Here is a 1,783-nt window from a genome sequence, read left to right as displayed (position 1 = left end):
ATGGGGCTGACTTCGCATTGCCCAGGTGGAGGCTTCTGGGGGCTCGTCTTCATCATTGTCCTCACTGTCGATCACTGCATCAAAAACAAGGCTCCGTCAGGGTCTCAGGATGTGTGGCCGCGAAGCCCACCCAGCAGGAAGAGCCATTGTGAGAACAGCAGGCAGTCCTGGCAAGCTAGTTCAACTCAAGGTACTGTGTTTGCTGAATGTGAGTGACCTGTGCGTTGCTGCAGGTCCCAACCCTAAAGCTGACCAAATCCACTCATGGAGGGCAGCTTTGCCCATCTGGACACTCTTCTCGCCTCCCTTCACTGGGCTTCCTACCCCACCTCCATTATACTATTCTGTCCTTCCCTCTTTCTACGTCTTAACCTTCTCTTCTTGGCTCTGCCCATTTCCCCTGCTTCCACCTGTTTCTGCGATGGTATCTCTTTGCTGAAATTCACTGCATCACGATGGGTCCTTACCCCTCCTGCTGCCATCCAATGCTCCCTGGACCACTCAATGGCTCCCGATGATGTGCCTCAGCCCTTCCCCAGCACATGTGATTTCATACTTCACGATTCTCCCAGTCAGTCTTACCTATTATGTCTGATTCCTGGAGACAGTTAGTCCTTTTGGGGGCTCTCGGCTCATAAGAAGACTTTTCCTTCTTTATATCCACAAGAAGCACACTACACGGATGGATTGGGGTTCCATTTGTGGATAGCTCTGCCCCTGGAACAACTGCAGTTAGTGAATAATCTTTCTACCTCTCATGTGAACCCTTCACTGCCACTGAAACCACCTTTACTTGCTATTTGGAGGGCCATGTTTCATGCGCATGCCCTCCCCTATCTATTATCGGCTGCTCAACCCTGTACCTTCCTTTGTGTCTCTCAATTTTTCATTTTATTTATTTTTTCTCAACTCTTTAAAAAATGAAAGTCTCTACCTGCTCTTCTGGGTGGATTTAAACTGCCAACATTTTGGTTACTAGCCCAGCAAGTAATTAGTCGTCAACCATTTCACCACCCAGGGACGTCCCCCACCCCGCCACCTCCCAATGAGTCATCATTGGCCGGGCAGTGACACAGTGACAATGACAACAGGGCAGGGTGAAGGCAGTTAGGAGGAGGAAACAAAGGAAAGCTTGTTTTTGCACAATGAAGCAAAGCTGCCATTAGAAAATTGGCAACACCAGCAATGCCTGCTTGTGTTGACCCCAGGACAATGGGCTGAGCATGTCCTGCCTTGCATCTTTACTGTGCATTCGGAGAGCTGCTTGTTCAGAACACCCTGAAGATAAATAAGCCCTTCTCTGCCTCTCTTTCCATAGCCTTACCCTGGCCCTCCTTTCCTACTCTCCTTCTCAGGTTTCTACTTAAAGCTCTATCTCTACGTCGGTTCTTTCATTCTGCAGTGGCTCTCCTCAACCTCCTCCATCTGCCCTGTGTTTCTGTCCTTCGGTAATGATACTCTGTACTTCTCCCCCTTTTAGCCCTTTCCTTCCAACTTCCTACCTTTGGGTCTTCCCTAGCCCACATATCCGTTTCCATTCCTACCCCTGTGTGTGGGAGTATCTGCATGATCTCCTTTTTTGGTTAAAAAGTTGTCTCCTTGCATGTACATGATTCCATCCTGGCCTCACACCCATGCAAACACAGCCACAGTCTTACCTACAGGATCCGATTCTTGGGTACACGCGCTGCTGTCTTGCTGACCTCCTGCTGCCTCATTTTCACTCCTGGTCGGCTCTCTTCCCCCTTCATTGACCCGCTCTGTTTCAGAGACATAGTCTGAG

The 1,783-nt window shown here is 49.5% G+C and overlaps 1 protein-coding gene across 1 annotated transcript in view; it reads right to left on the bottom strand.

Annotated features, from left to right (window-relative positions):
- LOC101649587 (nuclear autoantigen Sp-100) overlaps positions 1–1,783 on the bottom strand; it is an 88,582-nt gene that overhangs the window by 35,556 nt on the left and 51,243 nt on the right. Inside the window, exons 6-8 of the mRNA XM_045294285.1 lie at positions 1,659–1,760; positions 583–717; positions 2–74 (exon numbers count right to left, since the gene is read on the bottom strand). Of these exons, the coding sequence (XP_045150220.1) occupies positions 2–74; positions 583–717; positions 1,659–1,760 (310 nt within the window). The remainder of the gene's footprint in view (position 1; positions 75–582; positions 718–1,658; positions 1,761–1,783) is intronic.

This window comes from Echinops telfairi, unplaced genomic scaffold (genome assembly GCF_000313985.2).
Source record: "Echinops telfairi isolate 266 unplaced genomic scaffold, ASM31398v2 ScPeMD7_3;HRSCAF=10, whole genome shotgun sequence".
Lineage (NCBI taxonomy): Eukaryota > Metazoa > Chordata > Mammalia > Afrosoricida > Tenrecidae > Echinops > Echinops telfairi.
This window is presented reverse-complemented; position numbering and strand designations above follow the sequence as displayed.